The sequence below is a fragment of the Narcine bancroftii genome, chromosome 14 (assembly GCF_036971445.1).
Source record: "Narcine bancroftii isolate sNarBan1 chromosome 14, sNarBan1.hap1, whole genome shotgun sequence".
Taxonomy (NCBI): Eukaryota; Metazoa; Chordata; class Chondrichthyes; order Torpediniformes; family Narcinidae; genus Narcine; species Narcine bancroftii.
In genome coordinates this window covers 17,875,741-17,899,132 of record NC_091482.1, presented here as the reverse complement: position 1 = coordinate 17,899,132, position 23,392 = coordinate 17,875,741, and the positions used below count along the sequence as shown (strand labels likewise).

At 42.3% G+C, this 23,392-nt stretch overlaps 1 protein-coding gene across 8 annotated transcripts in view; it reads left to right on the top strand.

The window, feature by feature from the left end:
* Positions 1 to 23,392, top strand: part of pitpnm3 (PITPNM family member 3) — a 432,302-nt gene that overhangs the window by 339,827 nt on the left and 69,083 nt on the right. For all 8 annotated transcript variants that reach the window (XM_069910690.1, XM_069910695.1, XM_069910688.1 and 5 more), the window contains 4 exons: positions 1,918 to 2,107; positions 15,548 to 15,667; positions 16,787 to 16,971; positions 21,945 to 22,117. In XM_069910690.1, coding sequence (XP_069766791.1) covers positions 1,918 to 2,107; positions 15,548 to 15,667; positions 16,787 to 16,971; positions 21,945 to 22,117 — 668 coding nt within the window. The remainder of the gene's footprint in view (positions 1 to 1,917; positions 2,108 to 15,547; positions 15,668 to 16,786; positions 16,972 to 21,944; positions 22,118 to 23,392) is intronic.

Below are 23,392 nucleotides of genomic sequence, written 5' to 3'. Positions count from 1 at the left end.
TGCTGGCTCTCCATCCTATCTATGCTTCTCATAATCTTGTAGACCTCCATCGTCTCCTGTTATCCTTCTATGCTCCAAGAGAAAAGTCCCAGCTCTGCTAACCTTGCCTCATAAGACTTGTTTTCCAATCCAGGCAACAACCTGGTAAATCTCCTCTGCACCCTCTCCATATCGTCCACATCCTTCCTAAAATGAGATGACCAGAACTAAACACAATCCTCTCAGTGTGGTCTCACCAGAGATTTGTAGAGTTGCAACATGGCCTCTCTCCTCCTGAGCTCAATCCCCAGCATTCTTAACTATCCTATCAACCTGTGCGGCGACCTTGAGGGATGTATGGATTTGAACCCCAAGGTTCCACGTTCTTAAGTAACTGATCATTTACCCCGTATCCAGCCTTCTGGTTTGTCCTTCTAAAATGCACCCTCTCCCATTGGACGTTGGAGTACTGGAGCTTTCAAGTTGTCGCAGCCAGCCAGTGAACAATGGGCAGGGCAGGGTTCCTTGGGCAAGTGGGCGAGGACACAGGGAGTGGATGCAGAGAGGGGTGAAATAATCAATTGTTTTTTTGCTGACAAAGATGGCTGTTCGTCAATCAAGACCAGTTCTAGTCAACCACCTGGCTCATTTCACACAGTTCATGGGTAGGTGGTGGTGGGGGGAGGGGGGGATTGTGCTGACTGTGTTCGCTGCTCTTGTACACAGTAAATCCATTTGAGCTGAGTGATTTTCTTTTCAATGGTCCATGTAGGGTCCAATAACAAGACTGGTATTCTCCGGCTTTACACTTTGTCTGAATGGAAATGTCCAATACTAGAAGGCATGGGTTTGAGATGAGAGCGAGAAAGTTTAAAGTCTCACATGCTACCAGGGGAGGTGGTGGAAGCAGACATGAAAGCAGCGTTTAAGAGACATTTAGACAGAGGAGCAGGCAGAGAAACAAGGGATATGGACCATGTTCAGAGGGATGGGATTAGTTAGATTGGCATCGTGGTTGGTATGGATGTGCTAGGCTGAAGGACCTGTTCTTGTACTATGGCAAGAGGTGAGGCCCTTTCTACAGTTTTGCATACTATTGAGGGCTGGAAGCAGGATCTTAGTCATGAGTTACCTGAGGTGTTGTTACCATTTACACATTGCTACCCACTTTCCATGGTCAGCTCACGTGGCTCAGTTCACCTGGCTTAGATCAATCCAGGCATTCAGCTGAATCTTGTTTGGTTCATCTTTTGATTTGTGGTTTTGTGCCCTGGTTTTATGAAATGTCAGCCGTATTCTGTATTTTTTGTTGTTGTACTGATTCAGAAGACTTAACTGTCCAGTCAGATCTTTTTCACTTTGATGCACACTGATAAATGATGCTTTTTATAAACCAATGTGAGTTCTACTCTATTTATGCTGCAAATGGTCAGTGTAATTGTGCATTTCTCATCTGCCACTGCCAACATCGTTTCATTGCTGTGTTTCAAGCACAGAGAGCAATGAATGGATTGTGAAGCGCACCAGAGGACTGATGAATAAATCAGTTGGGATCTTGTGCCATGAATAGTGTCACCCAATCCATTGGTTCTTCTATGAGCACAGTGACTGCATCTCTGCAATGTTTCATTCTCCTTTATGAAACAAATATCAAAATATTAAGAAATTATACTATTTTAAAATTCCTCTGGTAGAATTCAGTTTACCCTTCATGTTTTACTCTCATCTAACGAGGGTAATAACGTCTGTGGATAAATTCGAAGGAAATATTACATATTTCTTAAAAAGGATAGAAAGTATGATCGTGGAACTGTGGAGATGTGATGACTGTTGGGGAAAAGTGCTTTGAATAGCTTGTAAAGCAGCACAATCTTGAGAACAAACGGATGTTTCTTTCTGCCTGCCTTTTTGAACTTCGATTTCTCTTTTCTTCTGTAGCTTAAATCCCTACAGCTATGATGAAGGTTGCCTGAGCATCAATGAGGATCACATTCCACTGGCTGCACTACCTCTCCTCGCAATCTCTTCACCTCAGTATCAGGATACAGTGGCAGCAGTGATTAACCGAACCAACCAGATTTATAACGAATTTCTGAAGTCCGAAGATGGGATTGGATTCAACGGCCAGGTTAGTCTTAGATTCCAAAAGCATTTGAGAAGCACAGAATGCCAGGGGACAATTGTTCAAACTTTTTAAAATTGAACTTCCGTATTATTTAAAAAAATTTTTTCAATTTAGACATGCAGCATGGTGCATGAACCCGTGCTGCCAAATTACACTCAATTGACCTACAACCCCAGTACATTTGAAGAGGGGGAGAAAACCGGAGTAGTTGGAGGAAACCCAAGCAGAAACGGGTGATAACATGCAATCTCCATACAGACAGATTCGCACCCCAATCGCTGGCTCCTTAGCAGCATTGTGTTAACCGCTACGCACGCTGTGCCGCCCTGGTTATTATTATTACCATTACCATGAGATGGTATTAATGCTTAGGATGTTCCTGCCAGTATCTCACTGAACAATTAAAACCTCAGCCCCATTTCTGCTTGCAGTACAATTAAAAAGGACATACTGTCTCACTGATTTATATATATTTGGGTGTTGGTGCAGATGTAGATCCCAAGCATCTTTACCCAATTACACATTTTCTTAACCTTGAAGTGAGCAGGATTATTTCTCATCTATGTAACTGACTATTATGAGAGGAGGGCAACAATGGCTGAGGAATATAAGCAGATAAAGGGATATTGCAGTTGTGGAATGAAATTAAAGGAATTATTGAAGTCAACTCATCCAGCAGTCAGATGTGGTGATCGGGGTTGACATTTCTAGTATAACTGCACTGGTCAGTGTCCCAAAGGAAAGTCTGGTTATACTTTTACTGGACAATGAAAATTTTACTTCCTGAACACTTTTTGGGTATAATGTATGAATTTCGGGCTGCTGTCACCTTAAAATTTTCGTATCGCATACTATTTTTAGGTATAACCTATTTTTGTGAATTCTGTCATGTTTGAAGTCGACTAGTATATTGCCCACAACGCTCGTTGGAGTGAAGTCTGGTGCCTGTGATGTCACGTGACAAGTTTACAACCCTCTGGAGTTGATTTTTTATCCTGAGAGTTGGTGCCTCCATACCAGGCAATGATGCAACCAGCCAGAACGCTCTCCAGGGATCACCTCTGGATGTTTTCGAGAGTGACTTACCAAATCTCCTCAAGCGCCTCACAAAGTATAGCCGCTGGCGAGCCTTCTTCGTGATTGCATCGACGTGGAGGCTCCAGGACGGATCCTAGAAGATGTTGGCACCCAGGAATTTGATTTTCTTGATCCTCTCCACCACTGAGCCTGTGATGGGTCATTTTTGTTAGCTAGTGCATAGAGTGTTGAATGTAAGTAAAGGATTATTCAAAACTAATTGAGAGAACAAGTTGTCAATGGTAGATGATGCCATAATTTTTTGTACATGTCACAGTGCCAAATGAGGATGGATGGTTGTAAGTTACTCCTCTGGTGTTGAGGATAGTTAGCTAGCTCTGTGTATTCAGGCTGAACCACTCTAGTTGGGGTTAGACAACAAGGCTCATAGACGAGTTCAACCCAGTTCATTTCTAAAGTTTATTAATATGAGGTGAACACTATAATTAACAATAAAAAGAGCATTCTAATAAGATGACATCAAATTTTCCCAAGATTCTGAAAAAATAAATATGTGGTGTAAAACACTGGGACATAACATACATTGATGTAGTCTGTATACTCCAATCATCTTCCATGGCTTTAATCATAATTTCAACTTCAAATTGTGTTTGCATCTCTAACACTTACTTTGAATCCAGAATCCAGCTCACTCCGGTCCACATGAATGAGGTTCCTATCGATATTGGTAGTCGCTTTCATCTAGTTTCCTTTGCAGTTTGCTCCTAGACTGTTCCACCCCCACCCCCCACCCCCCCCCCCCAGCGTCCCTTTTGATAAAAAAAAATACAGTCAGATTTCCGATTTATTGACAGAGTACATCGCATTACAACCCTGAGATTCCTTTTTCCTGCGGGCGTGGCAGAACTCCCCCTAATTGGTCGTGCAAAAATTAACTGTACACAGCTTGAATATGTAAACAATCCTCTTTCCTGACAAGTGGTGTGGGTCTTTGATGATTGCTGCTGCCCTCCATTGGCAGCGTTCCCTGGAGATGTACTCAATATCGTGAGAGTTTGCCTGTGATGTCCTGGACTGTGTCCACTACCTTTTGGAGGGCTTTACGCTCAGGGGTATTGGTGTTCCCATACCAGTCAGCACACTTTCCACCACACATCCGTAGAAACTTGCCAAGGTTTCTGATACCATACCAAGTAGAGGCACTAGTGTGCTTTCTTCACAATACCATTGGTGTGTTGGGTCCAGGAAAAATTCTCTGAGATAGTGACTCAACCTTCACCACCTCTGATCACCTCTGAATTTCAGTGGCTGATTTTTGCAAACTTCTTTCTTTTGATTGTCTGTGTCTAGTGTATTCCTTATAACTCCCTGTACTGTTCCATTTTATTATCACTTATCATCAAATTTCACAGAAATGTTATTTTGATAGGGAAAAACTTCTCTTTATCAGCAACATGAAACATTGCTATTCTAGTGAACACTTACATGGTGATGTGAAAGTTCTGTGGTGGAACATCTAAACAAATCCTTAAACTGGTCTTACTTGTGTGCCAGTGTTTGAAGAACTCCTTTTGAAGATTATTCAGCTTATGGTCAGCTTCAAAACTTTCTTTCAGAGGTCCCGTGATTTCTTGTGGCATGCTGGGGTAGGAGATGAGTCAATTGGTCAAAGTCAAAACTGCCCTTGAATACACCATCTTGATTTAAATGTTTTGCTAGAATATCTAATGTTACAAATAAAAAAATAATCGGGTATTAAATTGCTAGTCAGCGATGCATAGCACAGTGCATGCTCTTTAACCCAACTTGTCCATGCTGACCAAGTTGACATTCTGGGCTCGTCTCATTTGCCTGCATTTTTACATTTAGATATAAATGTAATTTTAAAAAATTAGGTATACAGAACAGTAACGGGCCCTTTTGGCCCACGAGTCCGTGCTGCCAAATTAACCTACAACCCCCTGATATGTTTTTTGAATGGTTGGAGGAAACCCGAGCACCCAGAGGAAACTCACACAGACACGTGGAGAATGTTCAAACTCCTTACAGACAGTGCGGAATTCGAACCTTAGTCCCGGTCGCTGGTGCTGTGACAGGGTTGTGCTCACTGCAACCCGTAGATCTTTCTAAGCTTTTACTCCCCATAATTTATCTGGTCATTATTCCAGAGGAAATTTATAACCACGCTGTTTTTAATCTCCACAAGTACTGCAGTTTGGACAAATCCCATCACAAGAAGTGGTAACATTCTACGGCCAGGACAGGCTTTTAAAGATAGCTATGGGATGAGTTGTTTTTTCTTCTGGTGGATTGAAGGACAGAAAAAAAAATTGTGTAGTGAATCAAGACTGAAGTGATTTATTTCGACTAGAGATAAGATTAATTGCTTGTTTCAAAAAGATAAAACCAGCCTTTGAATTTCTGTTTCACACTGTATACACAAAATAACCTGATTTATTTTCAAAGGGCTAGACAGTTAGGAATATATATGTAAATAGCCACAGAGCTTTGGGCTATTGACTCATACTTGGCTTGCAATTTATAAGTTTTTGCATTTGTGCATGTTGATGTACATAAAGTGACCTAGACGAGTGTTGTGAGTAATTATCACGGAGTTTATCATATTCTTTTGCATATTCCTCTAAATGAGTTCAAATGTCTATGGTGCCCACAATTTAAAATAATACACTGCTGTTTCCATCCATTATTGCGCAGATCCTCAATGCTGGGGAAATGAATATCAAAAGCATTAATTAATTGAAAGTAGTTGTAACTTTAAATGCATTTAAACATCATTATGGTTTGATATAGTTTTCCTTTTACGTTGATGAATCCTGATTTTCTTTACTTTTTATTTGTTCTAAAAGCAGAAGTTTGCTATTTTTTAAGAAAACCCCTGATATCCAATACCTACAGGGATTGGTAGATGCTGGATAAGTGAGTTTTCCAGTTTCTTGAGACTGTGTATTGCGTGAATGGAGAACTAATGGTGAGGCGTGCCAATTTTAAACTTTTACCCATTTATTTTCCATAATTTTTGTTGCAGTTGCTTGAATTCCAGAAAACAGGGATTTTACTGTATTTGGAACTCAATTTAAGTCAACAACTCAAGGTACGCTTCATAATCTGGGGCAATTTTGAGCAGTGGCTGGAGACAGGGTGATGGTTTTTAGCCAAAGTCCAGGGCTCCGCCATTTCCATTCCTGAATACATCCCATGTCGCCAACAGAATAGATCAACTAGAAGTGCCTGTACAATAGTGCATAGTCAGGAGAGGGATGTCCTGAAACTCCTCCACTTTGGCTGAAGACCCCATGAAATGTAATGGGATTAGGCAAACAGAGGCATGCAAACACCCTGCTTATCGCCTCCTCCTGTCTGCATTCGGTATTCTTCCATCTTGAACATTGAGAAGAAGCATTTAGTAGTAATTAGATGGGGACTTTGGAGGCCATCACAAAGAATCACACCATCACTGACTGGCTGACCCAATGTTGTCCTTTCCTCCTGACTTGCTATCTCATCCCCTGTAAATCTCATCGTAATGCTATCTTCCAGATTGCACACTGTTAATGAAGTTGAGCTGGTGGCCATGAATACAAAGTGGTCATTATTGTCCTGCTCTGCTCCATCCAGCTTCTGGCAGAGTGCCATAAATGAGAAGATGGCGGAGATCGAGAAGTGAGAATTCAACAGCATGACTAGCTATGTGAATTCAGTTGCTTTCTGCTGCAATAGCTCTAGATTTATGGAGCTTGATAGACAATAGACAGTAGGAGCTGGAGTAGGCCCTTCGGCCCGTCGAGCCAGCACCGCCATTTTACAGATCATGGCTGATCACTACCATCAGTACCCCTTTCCAGCCTTATCTCCATAACCCTTAACTCCTTTGCCCACTAGAGTCTTATCTAACTCTCTTTTGAACATAATCAGCGAATCTGCCTCTACCACCCTCTGTGGCAGAGCATTCCACAGATTCACACTTCTCTGTAACTTCTCCGCGGCATTGTCCTCCAGAGCCATTCTCTCCCATTTTGCCTTTCCTCTTGTCCAACTAGGTCTCTAGACTCACTATTTTGCCCTAGTGGCTCCCCATTTCCCTTGATCAGCTTCTGCCAGAACATTTCCCAGGTCCCATTCACTTCCCCCTTAAGTAGGTATGGTCAGTTTGTGCGATCGAAGCCCCAATGAAGTGTTCAGTTGGTAAAGAGCATGGTTGGCGCTTGTAATTATTATAGTCTGTAGTTGCAATGAGTTAGCAAGTTGTCTTTATTCACTGAACTCCATTGGGCAATTGCCCATTGTGATGTCTCCCTATCCATTTCAAAGACTGGTGAGGGGTAATTCTTAGCTTTGAACCCTAGATTATGCACTGGGGAGACATAATCATATAAAAAAACACCACACAAAACATGCTTGTTGCCTGTATAAATTAGGTTGTCTTTTAAAGTGCATCAAATGTAAAACAATCCTTTGAGCCATCATCCAAAATAATGAGAATCAGAATATGTATCTGTGAAGAGCAATCTTGTATTTATTTGATGATAGTGGTAAACTTTCTGATATTTTCTTTGACAAAGGGGAGCACAGTTGGTGTAGTGGTTAGCACTGCGCCTTTACAGCACCAGTGATTGGAACCGTGGTTTAAATCCCACACTGTCTGGAAGGAGTTTGTACGCTCCTCCGTGTCTGCGTGGATTTTCCTTGGGAGCTCCGGTTTCCTCCCACCATTTCAAACGGACCGGGTTTTTTTTAAATTTAAAATTTGTGATGGCACTGGAACCTTCGATGGTATTACGATCTAGAAATTACATGTGTTTATTGTTTCTTAAATCACTGCAATGAAGAGAAGTTAGAGACTGCATCAATATTAACAGCTGCTTTGATTTAACATAGTTGAGGAATTGACAGGCCAGGAGCTGAGAAAGGTGATCTTGGCAGTGAAAGGTCCAGGCAATTTTAACTCCCTTGTTTCCATCCCAATGCCCTGCCATCTTACCATCAACAATTGTATTGCTGGGACCTGGAAGAATAGCCCTCGGTGCTCAGAGGGCATATATTTGAGCCCTGTGATCAGAATATACCTCCTGGATGAGATTGCAAAGCTGGGTCGGACAAGACCTACGCTTCTCATGTTGGAAACAACAGACTGACCGGATGGTATCATATAGTCTTTGCCACTAGTTAACATTGAAGACCCTGAGAAGAGGGTGAAGTTTCATGCATGTACTTTGTTAACGATTTAAATAGCCTCAGCTGGGGAAACAAGCAAGCAATTTCTGTGGACAGTCAACCATGTAAATACTATGCAGTTCTGGTTGCCTTGTGATAAGAAGGAAGTGATTAAGATGGAAAAGGTACAAAAAAAGATCCAGGACTGTTGCCAGGACTGGAAGGCTCAAGTTATTTGGAGAGACTGGATGAGGAGGGATTTCTTTTCTGAAAGTATAGCAGGCTAAGGGATGATCTTATATAGCTGTATAAATTCATAAGAGGCGTAGATGAGGTGAACTGACAGTCTTTTTTTAAAAATCCCAGGTGTGGTAGTCTAAAAGCAGAGGTTTAATGGGAGAGGGAAAAGATTTAAAAGGGAGCGGAGGGGCAACTTTTACACACAGAAAATGATGGGTATATGGAAAGAGCTGCCAGAGGCAGGTAGAATTCTGACATTTAAAAGATGCTTGGAGAGGCACGTGGATAGAATCAGTTTGAGGGATAGGCAAAAAATACAGGCAAGTGGAGCTCGCTCAGATTGGCAACTTAGTTGGCATGAACGACGAGGGCCAACAACACTCCGGCTGCCTGTTATTTCTGCAGAGACGGTGTGAAAAGGCAAAGATTCCATTATTGTCATTGATAATGTAACATACATGAAATTCTTTAACTTTTGTTTACTGTAAGGCAGACAGAGAGTCATCACTTTGTCCAGTGCCCCTCACAGAAACCTACAGCACCTGGTCTCCCCTCCAAGTACTGACCAGGCCTGAGCCTGCTTAGCTTCTGAGATCAGACAATCTCAGGTGTATTCAGGCTATTAAGTTTACCACATGTGCATGTAGTGCGAGAGATTACAGCCCCTCTTTGCCAACCTGGAGTGGCCTGCTCCTTGAATTCTGGCTGCATTTCAGCCCCACGCTCTTAATTTACAGTCACCTGGGGGGGGGGGGGGGGTGGGGTGGGGTGGGGTGGTCGATCACTTGGAGGATTCCTTGTCAGGTTGTTGCTGGGCTTGGCCGAGCTGGGCATTTGCAGATCAAGGCAGTGATCAGTTGAGGGTTCTGGATGAGCTGACTGCTTTCCCCTTTCGGGGTTACGTTGCCCAGACCCATGCGTCAGTAGAGTAGGAGCACGTTGTATCCGAGCGGTCAGTATTGATTACTGCTTAACTCAAATTTCCAAAAATGTAAAAAGTATGTTTAGATGCAATTCTGATGTGTTATTGATGTTTGAATAAGCTTTATTAAAAATCTAGAGCCAACAGACCTGTTTCCATGCTGTAACTTTATTCTTTGGTCAGTCACCTGGGAAACCTAGAGTAGCAACTGCTCTGGAGTAAGATTACAGCATAGAGAACACTGCAGCATAGTACAGGCCCTTCAGATTTCAGGTCAGAGTACATACATGACATCACATACAACCCTGAGATTCCTTTTCCCCGCAGGGTGGCAGAATTACCACTAATTGGTAGTGCAAAAAATAAACTGTGCACAGCGTCAACATGCAAATAAATAAAAGAACAGTAAACAGATAATGAATGTAAACAAACTGACTGTGCAATACAGAGGAAGCAAAGAAAATCAATAAACTGCACGAGTCCTTAAATGAGTCTCTGATTGAGTTTGTCGTTGAGGAGTCTGATGGTGGAGGGGTAGCGACTATTCCAGAGCCTGAGTCTTGCACCACCTATACCTCTTTCCTGATTGGAGCAGCCTTCGGCCCTCAATAATATGCTGACCTATATGTCCCTACCAAAAAATAAATAAACTAAACCCTTCCTACCTTGTGATGCTCTAATTTTCTTTCATCCATGGGTCCAAGCGTCCCCTAATGATTCAGCCTCCACCACCTCCCCTGGCAAGGCATTTCAGGCACCCACAACTCATTGTTTTTTTTTAAAAACTTACCCCTAATCTCTCCCCTAAACTTTCCTGCCTTCATTTTATGCAGATGCCCTCTGGTGTTTGCTCCCGCCCTGGGATAAAGGTGCTGGCTATCTACCTTATCTATGTGAGAGGCCTTTAATTTAAGCCTAGTGTTAAGTTTGATCTTTAGTTCAAAACGGTCAGAAAGGTTGAAAGTAATATATCCTAAATTATGGAGAGATTGACTGCAGAGTTGACATCTCGTAAGTTTGACCTTGGCAGATATCTCCTCTGGAGACATGCACCAGTCATTAAAAATTCTGCTGAATAACTGAAGAACACATTTATTTATTTGATTGTAAGGAGACATGTACACAGATTTAAGACTGATTTTATTTGAAGTGGAGGGCCTGACAATTCTCATGCTGAGCTAATTAAGAGATAAATGTCTTATTGGGTCTTAAGTCACATACAAGCAAGACTGGGTGAGTATGATGGATTTATTTCCCTGAAGAACATGAGTGTTCACAACAACCCCGCATTTCATGATCAACTTAATTACTTGAATTTAAATATTTCACCTGATGTGGTGGGATTCAAGCACATATTTCTGGATCACAAAGGCACGGACCTGTGAATAGTTACTTAACCACTGTATCACCTCCAGCACCGAAGCTGAGCTTTCATGAGGTCATTTCAGAGAGCCCAAAGATTGAGATGTAAAGGAGGAGAAACTCCATCAAAACGCATAATCACCTTCCTTATGTGTGTGTGGAGGTGGTCTCCGAGCCGCATATTCCAACCTCTCCACAGCGCAGCGCTCCGCCGATCAATCTGAATGTTCAGCCATGCTAAGCAACTGTTTAGGGGTGGGTGATGATGCCGTCAGCCCACGACCCGTCTCCCCACTCAACCCTCTTTCTCCAAGTCAGGGGCGGTAGGGAGCCCTTGGAGCAGTGGGGGCTGTCAGCAGGAACCGTTGGGGGACTGCCAGTGTGGGCTGGGACAGCCACACAGGACTGCTTCGGTTTTTGAGCTCTGTGGCTCAAAATGCGGAAAAGCAATGGCCGTCTTCCCAACCTATAATCCCTCACACAGTTGGAACTGTTCTGCGAACTATAGAACAGTTTCAACTGCATGGGGGATTATGGGTAGGGAAGACCGTCATTGCTCTGCCGCATATTTATGATGGGTGGTGCTCCGTCAGATCCAGAGGGCGCTATGAGGCACCTCTGGATATGAATGGGATGCTGGAGCAGCCTTTTAGAGCTGCTGTCTGAAAAGTAAGTTCCATTCTTCTATCTACTCCATAAATAGTCTCAAGGTGGAGGCTCGACTTGAAATGGCCTACTGCTTATTCTCACTGTGACATGAAACAATGCCAGGAAGTGCTCGTTAATGTCTCTCTTTTAGGTTGGCCATTCCAAAGGAGGTGGTCATAGGTTTCCATATCTTACCAGATATATATATATTTTGTATTTCCATTTGTCGTTTCTACAATACCATTTAAATCTTATTTTAAAAAAATATACACCTTAAACTCACTGTGTATGTGTGCGTATATACACATACATATCTTCTTTCTTTGGCTTGACTTCGCGGACGAAGATTTATGGAGGGGTAAATGTCCACGTCAGCTGCAGGCTTGTTTGTGCTGACAAGTCCGATGCGGGACAGGCAGACACGGTTGCAGCGGTTGCAGGGGAAAATTTGTGGGTTGGGGTTGGGTGTTGGGTTATTCCTCCTTTGTCTTTTGTCAGTGAGGTGGGCTCTGCGGTCTTCTTCAAAGGAGGTTGCTGCCCGCCGAACTGTGAGGCGCCAAGATGTACGGTTTGAGGCGAGATCAGCCCACTGGCGCTGGTCAATGTGGCAGGCACCAAGAGATTTCTTTAGGCAGTCCTTGTACCTCTTCTTTGGTGCACTTCTGACACGATGGCCAGTGGAGAGCTCGCCATATAACACGATCTTGGGAAGGCGATGGTCCTCCATTCTGGAGACGTGACCTACCCAGCGCAGTTGGATCTTCAACAGCGTGGATTCGATGCTGTCGGCCTCTGCCATCTCGAGTACTTCGATGTTAGGGATGAAGTCGCTCCAATGAATGTTGAGGATGGAGCGGAGACAATCCTGGTGGAAGTGTTCTAGGAGCTGTAGGTGATGCCGGTAGAGGACCCATGATTCGGAGCCGAACAGGAGTGTGGGTATGACAACGGCTCTGTATACGCTTATCTTTGTGAGGTTTTTCAGTTTCAGATGCCCCCCAAAGTTCCTCAACATGGTTATCCAACTGCACGAAAACCAACAAGGTCGGGTCAGATACAGCAATGAGCTCTCTGAACCCTTCTCCATTAACAATGGCGTGAAGCAAGGCTGCGTTCTCGCACCAACCCTCTTTTCAATCTTCTTCAGCATGATGCTGAACCAAGCCATGAAAGACCTCAACAATGAAGACGCTGTTTACATCCGGTACCGCACGGATGGCAGTCTCTTCAATCTGAGGCGCCTGCAAGCTCACACCAAGACACAAGAGCAACTTGTCCGTGAACTACTCTTTGCAGACGATGCCGCTTTAGTTGCCCATTCAGAGCCAGCTCTTCAGCACTTGACGTCCTGTTTTGCGGAAACTGCCAAAATGTTTGGCCTGGAAGTCTGAGGTCCTCCATCAGCCAGCTCCCCACCATGACTACCAGCCCCCCCACATCTCCATCGGGCACACAAAACTCAAAACGGTCAACCAGTTTACCTATCTCGGCTGCACTATTTCATCAGATGCAAGGATCGACAACGAGATAGACAACAGTCTCGCCAAGGCAAATAGCGCCTTTGGAAGACTACACAAAAGAGTCTGGAAAAACCATATATTGCAACCTATGACCATGACCTCCTTTGGAATGGCCACCCTAGCTTCCTGTAAGACCTCATTGGTAGATGAACCATGAGGCTTTTCCATATGTGAGGCACACTTTGGATGGACAAATATTAGGCTCAAAATAAAATTTTCTGGGGAAAAAAAAGTACCGGTTCAAGAAATAATTAGGCATCTGAATGTCAGGCCCAAGGGCACTGGATATCTTGAGCACTTCTGACCATAACCATATGACCATATAACCATTTACGGAACTTGGCGAGTTTCCCATTTGGGCCTTAGCAGGCGCGTGCCCAAACCTAGGCTTCCTGTATTGCTGTTGTCTGGCTTCAGTAAAATTATTGAAAGAGAACTTTGGAGTAGAAGTTTGTCCTTGAATGCATGTGCAAAGTGACGGTGAATTGTGTTTCACATCTGGATTTTGGATCCATTGATAGAATTAAATTTCAGAAGTGGAAAGTACAGCTGTTATTGTGCCTTCTTCAAGATTGTTACTATCATTCATTTATAAAGTACAACTGGCATTATTCAGTCCTTGGGTTAAAAGAAAATGGAGACACATATATAGACATAGATCACACATTTACAAGTGATTTACAGTAAATTCAGAACATATATAAAGATAAATAAATATTGTTAAATAATAGTAGAATCTTGGAGGGATTTGTATGAGCAGTTCATCAATCATTTGGCATTCTCACTGTCCATGAGAAGAAGCCGTTTCTCAGCCTGGTGGTTCTGGTTCTGATACTCCTGCATCTCTTTCCCAACAGGAGTAGCTGGTAGATGCTGGGTTGTAGGGTTCCTTAACAATTCTGTGAGCCCTCTTCAGACAATGATCCCGGTAGATTACATTGAAGGAGGAGAGGGTGATCCTCAGTGATCATCCACATGTGGTGATGGACATTTCTGCTGTTCAGTCAGGTGTCACCATGAGGGTGGAAAATTGGGTATGGGGAATGAGCAATCAGGAGTTGGTGGTGCCCAGGAGGGTAATGCTAACTGACAGAGCTCAGGGAGGTCAGTGGGATTTGTGACCCCAAAATTGGATTAGTTGGGTCGTGAGTAGGTGAGAAGTCAGAGGTGTGGGGGTGAGTGGGGTTGGTCCCCAATGTCTGGCAGCCTCCCAAGGCTTGAATGTGAGGTTATATAAAGGATTCTAGGATAAGATGTAGCTCTCCAAGGGAAATTGAGACTTCCCTATTGACAATTATTATAGTCACACTGACAAGTACAGGGCGTGAATTAACAGTTGTATTGTTAAATATAATGAAATGTAGTGTGATATCTCTTGATGCATGATATGGCCACAGAGGGGACAATAATTATACCCATGAAGGGATGACAGAGAGGAATTGTTATTTCAACTTGTTCACTTACTGTTCATCGAGTGTGATAATTCACAGAGGAAAAAAAACTGTTATTACATCTGGCTACCCCAGTGTAAGCTGCAGCTTGTAAAGAAAGGTAATTTTATAGACTGAAACCAACGATTCTGCTTTGGTCTCCCATTGTGACTATTGGCAGATGGGAAAGCGATAGTCACACTGGATTGAACTACTTAGCTTCCCCATTGTGAGGTTTGAGGATATGGGGAGTACTAGTTCCACTGGATCGCTGCTGCATTTGTCTCTGCTAATACATCCCACGAGGAACTGCAGTGACAAGCAGCCAGAATACTGGTATGACGCCTTTCAGCTTGGAGTCTGCGTGTCCTTTGAAGAGGCCGAAAAACCCCTGGTACCCAGCACCTAAGAGGATTGTTAGATGCCAGATAAGTGAATTTTCCAGTTGCTTGAGACTTACTCTTCCAATGCCTAACTAATACACCTGCATTGAGAATAAACAGTTCAAAAGACAAAAATACCAAACTGTACTTATACTGAACAAACTTTATTTCCATGTATATATTAACTCTAAAGTATTTAACTTTATTTTCAGTTACGTTCTTTAAAAATATTTAACCATTGCTGCAGGTTCCAACTCCTGAAAGACGAACAATAACATTATAGATAATTAAACCCCCCCCCCCCCCCCAACTCCTCCAAGTTTACAGATAAAGCATATGACTGGGGCAACTCTTATTAAGCAGTGATAAGGAGACACTTTAAGAGAGTCACCCCAACAGCGAGCAGCATCAACCAGCTCTTCATTCTGGGTGACGCCATTTTATTCAAACACAACTTTATTCAAACAGCTCCCACGAGCAAAGCACATCCAAGGCCCTCTGCTGCCTGAATATTTGCTCCCATTTTCACCAAAGGTTTACTTCAGAGAACGTTTACTTTTACAATTTTAAACTTAAATTTATTTTTTTATTTATTTTAGTTTTTTCATTCATTTTCTTTGATTTTTTTTTGTCCATTGCTTGGGGCTGCTGGTTGCTTGAATTCTGAATACCAGAGATTTTACTGTGATTGTTATTTGCTTTTGAGTTTTTTTAAAAAATCTCCATAGGTCTGCTTAATTGGTGACTGTGTGGGAGGAATTCTGGGGTTTGATGCCCTGTGTTACAGTTCACATACAACATGCGAAAGTCAGAACAGCAGCAGGAGAGGGAGCGCCAGTAGCATACAGGTACTGGAATTTTTTTACAGATATATTGCATTAAGTACTCATTCAATTTTCACACTTCCTCAAACCTAGCAGATAAAATGCAAATGAGAGATTATAGGTTTGAAACCCTCGGCTAAAGAAATTGATCAGATTGACATTCAGTATGAAGCATAAATATTGTTCTCCTTCTGTAAGAGCTATGTTGATGCTTTTGGGGAAATTAGTTTTTAGTTTGTCTGAATGAACAAAATTGTGTGTTAAAGTGGTCCCGAGGTTGCTCCAAAGCAAACTCCAATATAGCTGCACAACCAAATTTTTAATCACTTTGCAAAGTGTGAGAAATTTGTTACAGCAAGGAGCTCTTCCTTGAGTAGCAAGCTTACTACAAAGGAGACTAACTTGTGGCTTACAGTAATACCTCATTTATAGTTTTTAACCTCTAGTCTTCTGGAATATTTGAACTGACCTGCTCCCTAGAAGTACATATTCCTTAGACTTCTCTTGGGATTTGTTAGTTAGTCTCACACCACCCTAGCAAATAAGAAGCTTCTTATTAGATCCCAAGCTGATAACAAGAAAAAAATGCAGCCCCCATTTTCCTTCCATTCGCCATTTGAAAACTTACATTTTAACTACCATATATGCCATTGTATAGGATGATCCTCAAAACTTAAAAATTTCACCTTAAAATGAGGTCATCCTGTACACTGCCACCATCTTCCTATCAGCCCCGTCGAGCTCTCTTGCATCCCCCGCTCTCAGCTCTCCTCCGCGGGATCCATCCTCCCGGTCTGTCTGCTGTCGGCTCTTTCCAGGCTTTAAACTGCCTGATACTGGAGCTGACAGTGGTTTATTTTAAAATATCCAAATAAACTTTAAACCTTTCAATGATACGTTGTTATTAAAATATTGTGATTTGCTTTTAACAGCTTTCACTTATCAGCAGTAAATGTCAGATTTGGGGGTTGGGGAGGGAGGGGTCATCTTATACAAGCCACCATTTTGTATTCTAGGGTCAGCCCATACACAAGTCGTCCTGGACAATGACGTATACGATATATTCTAACATCTATGTTCTCGTGAAAATCATATTTTGAAGAGATTTGCATTTGCTAATCACTTATTTTTATTCTATGAAAGGAAAACACACATTTGATAGATGAACCTGGAGCTGACCTGAGCTCCAGTAAACGACTTAGCAAAAGTAATATTGACATTTCGGGGATCGAAGCAAAGGAACCAAGAAAACTATTGTCATGGAAACAGAGTGACGCTTCTACCTATGACTGTGATACCATAACACAGCGTCACGATTTTCTGTCAAGGTAACAAAGACAGTGTTTGTAAATGTGAATGAAGTGGAATTATTGGGGGAGTCATGCAAAGCAATTGTTCTTTTCTAAGCCCATGTGGGAAGTGGATGTTTGCTGGCACACATACTCTTGCTTGATCTTTTCGGAGGGCATTTAAAACAGCAGAGCATATCTCTGGGTCTGGAGTCGCAATGTAGGGTGAGCTGGGTGAGCTGGGTGAGGGGAGCAGAGTTGCCTCCCTGAAGGAATTGAACCAAATGGGTTTTTATGGCACTCTGGAGTTTTTTTCAGTTATCGGCCCAGACAGCTTACTAAAATATTTCAAATTATCTATACGCCTGTAATAGTCAAATTTTGAGGAACAGGGTGAAATTTAGGGGGTCGACTATTACGCACACACACACTACTTTTGACCGCAGTGAGTACCTGCGTCAGTCGAGGCATCGGGAGCTCAGATGGGTGGGCAGGCAGCTAGGACTGGGTGGTAGGTCCACGTTTGGGATGTTGGGAGTTCTGATGGGCGAGAGTGTGCGGTCAGGGTTGGAAGGGCCTAGGTCTCTGGTCTTCTGGAATATTCGAACTGACTACTCCATAGAAGTACACAGAATTCTCTTGGGATTTGTTAGTCTCACACCACCCTATCAAATAAGAAGCTCCTTATTAGATCCCAAGCTGATAACAAGAAAAAAATGCAGCCCCCCCGTTTTCCTTCCATAATGCTATAATGCATTATCAACCAGTCTACCCTTCAATGAATTGGAGCACATTTCTTTCAAGATGCTTTTATTGTCATGTAATATTAAATGTGATATTACACAAAATTTCCTTTAAGCAACTGTGAGGCAGACAAAAATTCACCATCAGCACAAATTGCTCAGTGCCCCATACAGTTAGAGAAAAAGAAGAAAAAGAGAATTCCCCCCCCCCCCACCGAGTCACTGAGTGTCCATGGACTCACCCTCCAGATGCTTTACAGCCTTCAGTTCAAACCTTCGACAATCCAAGCTCCAAATCCAAACCATCAGGAACCTTCGCATCCTGGTTTGGATACCTGATACCCCTTCAGCCATTCTCGAGCTTGTCTCCAGCAGTTCGCAGCCTGGTGCGAATCCCTTGACTGCGGTCACCTGAGCCTGAGAGGGTTCCTCACCTTGAGACTCTAACAGCCTGCTGCCTGTCTGTTCTTTAGCCTTAGAGTCCTTCACTGGTCTGCCATTTTTGAGTCATCTGAAGAGCCACATGAAAGTCTTGGGGGGGTAAATGCAGACATAAAGATGCTGAAAGTCCTCATCTCCAGCCAGGGGTACATGGTATAGTGGGCTGCTTATCCTGGGACCAGGAATGCTTGGCAACTAAGAATTTAAATTCATTTAACAAGAAATATGATAATATCAACAATGGTGATTTCTGCTGGCCAAGGATTACTATTGTCCTTGTCCTACCTGCTTAAGGACCTCCATGTATCTCCTGACTTACAGTTAACTCTACTCTCAAACCAGCACAGTTCTAAAGCTGACTCACTGCTGCCTCCTAAGGACAATGGGGGAAAGGCAGTGAGTGTTGGACTTGCCAGTCACACTCACACTGTGAATGGATGGCATCCAAAAATGGGAATCACAAGCCAAGAAAGGCCTGCATGTAACTCAGACTCACTGAATATATTGGAGTGGATTCTGGATGATTCCAGGTGGAAAGGTAAGAAAGTGAGGAATTTGGGTGGGAATCCTACAAGTCTGGTCAGCACCAAAAGTGATGAGTTCAGCAACAAAACAATGACTTGGGCAGCCTTGATAAAATATCTCAAGCTGAATTGAAGTTTGATGTTGTGTTACCACATATAATGATAGGCTTTTAATGACTGAATAATTGGAATACCTTACCATCCAGTAGGTTTCATGCATCTTTCTTGCATTAAACAGTGCAAAATAGCATAGAGTTTTATTGAGCCAAATCGGTCATAATATTGGAGTGAAAAGGCAGAAATTATTATCATTAACTCAAGCATGATCATTTATAATTTGGAAAGCTTGACATCCTTGTCAAACATAAAGCACCTGAATTAGATTTAAAAGGAAGAGTGACTGAAATGATATAAACATGAAATATTGTGGAATTTTAATATCAGAATCAAATTCCATTTGTATGTAGAATTTTTGAGATCACTTTCCATTAGCAAGTATCAAAATCCATCCAGCAATAAAATTCCATCGATTCTTGTCGTGTTTTCTCTGTTGAATATCCTTCAGTATTAAAATGACAGCTTCGACGCATAATTTAACCGCAAAATGATGTATTAAATACTTATCTCAAATATTGCACTATTACATTCCATGACTTTTTAATAAAGAGCCACAAGTGATTTTATATATCTTTATTTAAAAAGGTGCAATTTATCATCCCCACCACTCCATAGAAAATTTTTTTAAAGTCTCATTTGTCTGAATGGCTGTACTTTATCCTCTTTTAGACCAGTTGATTGAAATATCTGTCATTTCCTTTGTAAAATTAATAAATTTATAATATTCCTCATTTTTGGTATTTAGTGCTGTTACACTTTGAAGGATTCAGACCTTGCAGGGACTGGGAGGATTGCTGGGTCTAGACATCAGATGTTGTCCCCAAGTCTGCAGAGGTTCTTTGACTTCTCACTCACTAGCAGGTGGCTATGTCACAGGGCTACTTCCAGTGGACCCACCCTCCATAGAAACATGGGCAAGGAATGCAGAAGGTATCCACTCCAACTATCATGGTGAGAAATGGTTCTGAATGCTCTCTCCAGCTCTTTAATGATGCCATAATTAATTCATTGAAATGAAGCTACTTCGTGGGTTCCACTCACTCCACACCAATCTCCATTTAGAATACAAGGTGGGATTTGTGTATCCCTCTCTCCAGAGGGAACGCAGAGGGTTCCATTGCAGACAGCACCACCCCCTCCTGTGGGCCTGGGGTGGGCTAAGCAACTGTCCCTGACAATGCTCCATGGAAACCCAGATGGCAGCTGGTTATATTTGGTGAGGCCTCCTGGAATGGTGTCAAGAATTCACTGATCCAACTCCCCAACACTAATGGCAACTCTTTGCCATACGACAGGCAGAAGACAATTTTGTGTGATATTACATGTTATATGACAATAAATGAATCTTATTACATCTAATTGTTTCAGTACAGGAAATGTTTCTGGAGAGTGTAAAATGATGCAGAAGTCAATTTACAGTATTTATAGTTTGACCATATGACAACAATAGAAGTTAAGAGTAAGGGTAGAGCATTTGGACATAACCAGACTGTTGTATCATTCCCTAAGACCATATGACATAGGAGCAGAAATAGGCTATTCATATCTTCATGTCTGCCCCGCCATTTAATCATGAGCTGATCCATTTTCCCACTCAGCCCCACCACCTGGCCTTCTACCCATAACCTTTGATGCCCTGGTCTCCACAACCGCCTGTATCAACAAATTCCACAGATTTACCACCCTCTGGCTGAAGAAATTTCAACATATTTCTGTTCTAAGCAGATGCATTTCAATCCTGAAGTTGTGCTATCTTGGTCCTAGACTCTCCCACCACAAGAAACATCCTTTCTACATCTACTCTCTCCATGGTTTACGACATTTGAAATGGTTTAATGAGATCCCTCTCATTCTCCTAGATTCCTACAAGTATAGACCAGGGGCTGTCAAATGCTCCTTGTATAATCACCCTTATATTCCCCGAATCATCCTCGTGAACCTCCTTTAAACCTTCTTCATCACCAGTACATCTTTTAAATGACGAACTCAAAACTGCTCACAGTACTTCAAGTGAGGTCTCACCGGTCCCCTTATCAGTAAGGTTAGGACGGATGTGATTCTCCATTCCACCCTTCCCCAGTAACCTTTCCTTCTCGGGCTTTCTAGAATCTGCCTCTGCCTTATAAATAAATTCTAATACGGAGCTTCCATCGCCCTTTAAGGATTCCTTAAGAGGAAAAATAAGTGTAGCTCGTGTCAGTCTAAACCAGGAGAACTCATGTTTTAAACAGTGACCCCAGTTCTAGATTCTCTGACAACAAGGAATATTCTCTCTTCATCCACTATATCAAGAGCCATTGATAAATCTTGTGATTCACTCAAGCTCCCCTTCAGTCTACCAAATGCCAGCTGCTGCAAGTCTAATCGGACGTGCCTTTCCTCACAAGACAAACGTTCCATTCCACATACTATTGGTAAACCTTCTCTAGATTGCTTCTGACTCAAGGATATCCTTCCTCAAATAAAGAAATCGATATTGTTCGCAGTACTCCACGTGTGAACTCATCAATGCCCTATAACTAACTGAAGCAGAGCATTTGTGTTCACTATTCCTTACTAAAAACAATTTGTCTTTCTAATCACTTGCTGCACCTACATATTAGCCTTGTGTGCAGCAACCTATTACATAGTGTGCATCTAAGAAACCAAGCAACAAAAGCCTGAACATATTCATTGAAAAGGTGGGAGAGTTTGAAAAATAAGAATCCGAGGATCCACATCTCCTGATGTTTTGTGGGAGATGACTAGCCTGTGTCCATTTGGTTAGCCTCTAACCTTTTCACTTTTCCCATCAATTCCTTTTCAGGTCTGCCCATAGTAGACTGTCAAAATTACCAAAGATACTCTGTCCAACTACAACTGACCACATTATCATAATCTTCTACAAAACTCTTTCAGATAAATGCAAGTTAATGTTTTTGCTTTGGCAATATTTTGGCTGCCTTAATCTTGCCTGTAAATCTCTAACTATTTGATTTAAGAACTGCTTTGTTTTATTTGGACCCCACTGTGGGTTTGATTCCAGGATATGTGCTTTTTTTTGGGGACTGCATCATGTTCGATTGAAATATAAAAAAAATAGCAAACGTTAACGTGCGAGGAAATATAGATAAGTGATTAAAATCCATTTTTATTTCAAATGTTTTGGAGGTGAAGGCATTCATTTTAAAAATGATTTTTAAAACAGAGTTCATTCCAGTGCTTTGAACGATGACCCTGATCTACAGAGGATGAACAGCACCAATTTATTAGATGGAAACCTCGGACGATTTGATTTTGACGTCTCTGATTTCTTCCTCTTTGGTTCCCCATTGGCCTTGGTTTTGGCCATGAGGTGGACAGTTCTCCCTTCGGTAGATGGTAAGACCTTTTCCACGGTGCAACAGCTGTTTAAATCTTGATCAGAGAGAAGTGCACACAAACTGCAAAATGTACCATGAAATTGGCGACTGTAAGTTTGCAAGCAAATCATTTCTAATTTGCTTAATTAAAGTTGCCCTGGATTTATCGAGATAGTTTCACTGAAATTTGCATGTCTGGTATAATTCTATGCAAATATCATGTATTTATTTATCTGGTAATTATTCAAAAATAGATCAGATTTTCTGGAAACAGCGGTGTCCACAAAGGCGTTACTTTCTGGCTCCGGGGCCCAATCAATGCACCTCACTCTCTGACACTGTTGCAGAGTTTCCGTATGTCTTTGGATTCAGGCTGGAAGATGGCAATGCACTGGAGGCAAATGTCAGTAAATCCCTATCGAATCTGAGGTCGGAAAAGGTTGCCCACTTCTGTTTTGTGTGCTTTATTGAGGCTTTTTGCTGAAATCATCAGGAGTGACCCAGGCAAAAGAAAGGTGATGATCCAAGGCAAAGTTGAACCGTCTTGTGTCTGGACCCACTGTAAGTCTGTAGATTGGCCAGCACCTGCGACAAGATTGTACTGCCAGAGCCAAGTGCAGCAAAGAGAGAGGCTGTGTTCTTTGACAGTTGCTCTGACTGATCCCTCATTCCTTTCACCAGTATGTCCAGTCAACTGAAGGTGCTAGGAATCTGCTTTGGAGGAGATGGGACACGTGGCAAGAGTAAATAGCCAAGGTGAAGCAGCAGTTGGTGGTGTGGGAATGGTGCTCCCTCTCAACGGTGGAAGGAACCTCATTATCAAGTTCAAGGGGCTCTCAGTGTTGCTCCATTGAATTAAATTGTTTGTTATCGTGTGCACCGAGATGCAGTGAGAAGCTTTATTTTGTGTACTATCTAGGCAATCAACCTATAAATGATACAACAGCTAATGCAGGAATTAAAGTATAGGTGCAAGGGATAATGTTCCAATGAAACAAAAGTTCTGGACCAAGTGATCAGTGCAAGGCATCATCTTTCACCAATGAGAGGTCTCTGAGGTGGTTTACATACCTGTGCAGTTTTTAAAAAAATTCTACCCACTAGCTGGCCTGTACATGGGTAGAAAACCTGCCAAATTGGCAGGTTAAACTCAGGTTACAATCCAATTTGTAAACCCTTAGCGACACCCTTAGCTGGGCTCTGTGTAACAACCTCGCAAACATTTCATGGATCCAGTGGTTGCAGATAAAGTGTTCATGACATTCACATGTTGTAAATTAATAAGTTGGACTGT